Raw genomic sequence first — 3,386 nt, forward strand, 5'->3', positions numbered from 1 at the left:
ATCTCTACCTTGCTGTTGACTTCGCAAACATGGAAGCAAGCACAGGAGTTTCAACTTGTAAGGTTGAAAGAAGATTAGTGGCAGAAAGTAAGTTTAAATCAATTGCCTCAGGATTTATCCAAAAATGAGAAGCAATAGAGGACGGTTTGCATTCTCTTATGTTATTTTTTTGTGTTATTATGAACAACAAACAATATGATTAAAACATCCACTTCATGCAAATAAGCATATACAGCCTTTTTTGCCGCATATCTCGGTATCCCGAAATGTAATTATGAAGGGTTTAGATATGAAATTTTGACCTGAAATTATTTCGCGGCAAATTGAAGTAAACAGACTGTAGGGTGTAACATTGTTGTAGAACCGGACTACTGGGACGAAATGGGAGACGAAATTACCAAACAAGTTACCGTTGTTCCAAACTCTCCAGAATTCCATAATGTTCTTCAGAAATTTAGACAAACTCAAAATTTGAACGTGGTTCAGGTAAACCTTCTGATAGTTATTTAATTTGTTTGCAATATCAATTCATTTAAAAGGCTAAGGTTATGATGGTTGCGAAACCTATTAAAAGTGATGATGATGCCAGTGTGAGCAATTATGTAGTCAAGCTTAACCACTGCGATTTTCCAAAAAAACAGCCTCTGGTATTTTTTTTCTTTTCAGTTACACAGAATACAAAATATTACACTGTGGATCCAGTTTCAAGAACAGAAAAAGAAAATTGAGAAGAAAATGCCAAACCAGCCTGTAACCCGTGAGCTCTTTCATGGAACTGATGCAGCGACCAGTGAAAAAATTTCGAAAGATACTTTTGATCGAAGTCACGCAGGAAAAAATGGTTTGCAATGTTCATTCTTTCGTTGCACATTAACTAAATATTTGTTCGTATACACGCTTTCAATCTAAGTGCGAACTGTCTAGCTGGTGGTCTGTTGCGACCTATTATGTCAAATATGAGTCTCGAATCGGATTTAAACACTATTATTTATGATCCTATTTGATTAGCGCATTTGACATAAGATCGCACGTGAGGTTCTAATTGTTGTGTTTTCCTAACCTGACTTAATTAACTCTCGATGCAAACACTACACCAATATTCATTTACCATGAACAATTTTGGATACGAAATTAACATGCGCAATTATACCAACGCCAAACTGAGTGAATTTACGCCCAAACGTCCAGACAGAATTGAACAAAACCGAATCACAAAATAGTAACCACTAACTCACTCACACTGCAAACCACGCACACCCATTATATGAAGCGAGAATACAAAAGACCAACGGTCAGCGGACAGTTTAACAAACACAGGTCGTTTGAAAGACGATACAGGACAGTAACACAAGAAAAACGTCTAACGTCTCTAAGCGCCTTACGTCTCTACGCTACCAAACCAAACACTTCAAACTAGCCAATGAAATCACTTAACAACGCAACAGTTGCTTGGAAACTACACATGTCTTAACATCAATATGACACCAAAACAGTTGAGAAACAGTTGGAAAGGACACATAGGACACAAATCACGTGAATACACAACCGTTGCTAACGCTGCAGTTTGAAATGAACACGCCTGGCAAGACGACCCTACTTATGACTTTACCCAAACCAATTATGAGAAATTCCGAACAATGACATACTGGCCATGCAACCTACTTCCATAAATGCAACGTTGATATACGTTACATGGTCGTTTATTGATAACATCATGAGAAGATTTTGTTCCTGTTGGACAAGAGTCACTTTTCTCCAGATTAAAAAAAATAACCCAAGAAAACATTATAACAATGCTAATTATTATGCCAAACGCCATACGTATTATTTCACGACATTTTTATTTGTTCCAGCAACGTTTTATGGAAGAGGTGTTTACTTTGCAACGACTGCCCAATATTCGCACGGGTTTGCAAGCGAAGATCCTCAAGGACACAGACGCATGTTCTTGGCTGAAGTAATTACTGGAACTCCCAGCGTCGGCAACAAAGATACTCACACGATACCGATGCAAGCTGACGGTACTCCATTCGACAGTGTGGTAGACAACCTCCAATCCCCCAACATGTTCGTGGTTTTTCGTGATGCGAGTGTATACCCCATGTATTTGCTCACTTACAAAACGTAGTTTTTGTATTTTCGTCGAACAAACTTAATCTGTTAATTATAATAGCTATCCAAGGCCACAAACTGTTTATAATATGCCTTGTTCATTTTTTACTGCTGTTTTCGAACTTCAATTGTTCTCAATTTTGACAGCTATCTACTGGCTAAAATCCGCATTTTTAGTATAATTTTATCTTCGTTACTCAATATAAGATTACTTTTGTGTTTAACACAATCGGTATGATACCCTCAAATGTCCGGTTGATCGTAAGAAATGTACATATTGTACATATCTGTATTTACCACAGTGCAATTAACTGCGTTATCGTGTTGCCGAAAATGCATCATTTCAAAATGGCAATGATGTGTAATGCAAAAATAAAAAATTTTGAAACTGCAAATCATGAAGCTTAAAAATAAATATAAATTTCCTTAAAATGAAAATAAAGTTCGATATTATTTAAACTTCTCATAAGGAAACAAATGCGTTAACGTCAATGATGTTATTTTTATTTACTTTGTTTGTTTTCTTGGTTTATTTTTTCATTTTGCAATTTAAAAAAAAAGTAATGTAAGTCAGCATTAATCCTGGCGAATGTCCAAAAACAATCTTAGAATGATGTCTTCAATTAATTACAAGAACATATTGATGTATACTCACCAACCCTGTTAATTATTCTCCGCTGCAGGATCATCTGACAAGCCTGATCAGTGACTGTCTTCTGATTGCGCTCAAGTGTTTTGACATATGTTATATTTTCACTACACGACCTTCCGGTTCCTTTAACTACATCGTGTGGTAATAATTGCGCAAAAACATCAATTGAATCCTGCTATTAAAATGTTATCAATCAGTTATTGTTAAAACAGTTCACGAAATACCTGACATCTCTAAAACGTAAGAAATGGAAGAAGCCCAAGCTGATTGCTGACCACCCTCATAATTCAGAACAGGTGTCAAGCGATTGACGTGGGCTTTGTACCGAACTTTGCAATGAGTGACCACACAGTACTTGTACACAAATATTTGCTGTTATGCACATCTGATATTTATGCCGGAGTGATAGCAGGTCACATCGTTTCATGTAAATGTCGAATTCATGTACCGCAAAGAAGTTATATAAGTGATTTCACTCCAAAGGCAGTATTTTATTTCTCACATACCATTTCCACAAAGTATTCTAGGAAGTTGATGGTGAAAGCAGTACAGCATTAAGTCCAAAATAGATATCGATTTTTTTGGGAAAAAACTACCATGGCCAACTACTGGGCAACAACGC

General features: G+C 36.4%; 1 protein-coding gene across 1 annotated transcript; it reads left to right on the forward strand.

The window, feature by feature from the left end:
* The first annotated feature begins 381 nt into the window (after positions 1 to 381).
* Positions 382 to 2,128, forward strand: LOC145890426 (protein mono-ADP-ribosyltransferase PARP15-like). The gene is made up of 3 exons (XM_082981515.1): positions 382 to 486; positions 667 to 841; positions 1,854 to 2,128. The coding sequence occupies exons 1-3, from the start codon at positions 382 to 384 to the stop codon at positions 2,126 to 2,128; spliced, it is 555 nt and encodes a 184-aa protein (XP_082837641.1).
* Positions 2,129 to 3,386: the final 1,258 nt, after the last annotated feature.

This window comes from Ascidia mentula, chromosome 1 (genome assembly GCF_947561715.1).
Source record: "Ascidia mentula chromosome 1, kaAscMent1.1, whole genome shotgun sequence".
In the NCBI taxonomy this organism is placed as follows: Eukaryota; Metazoa; Chordata; class Ascidiacea; order Phlebobranchia; family Ascidiidae; genus Ascidia; species Ascidia mentula.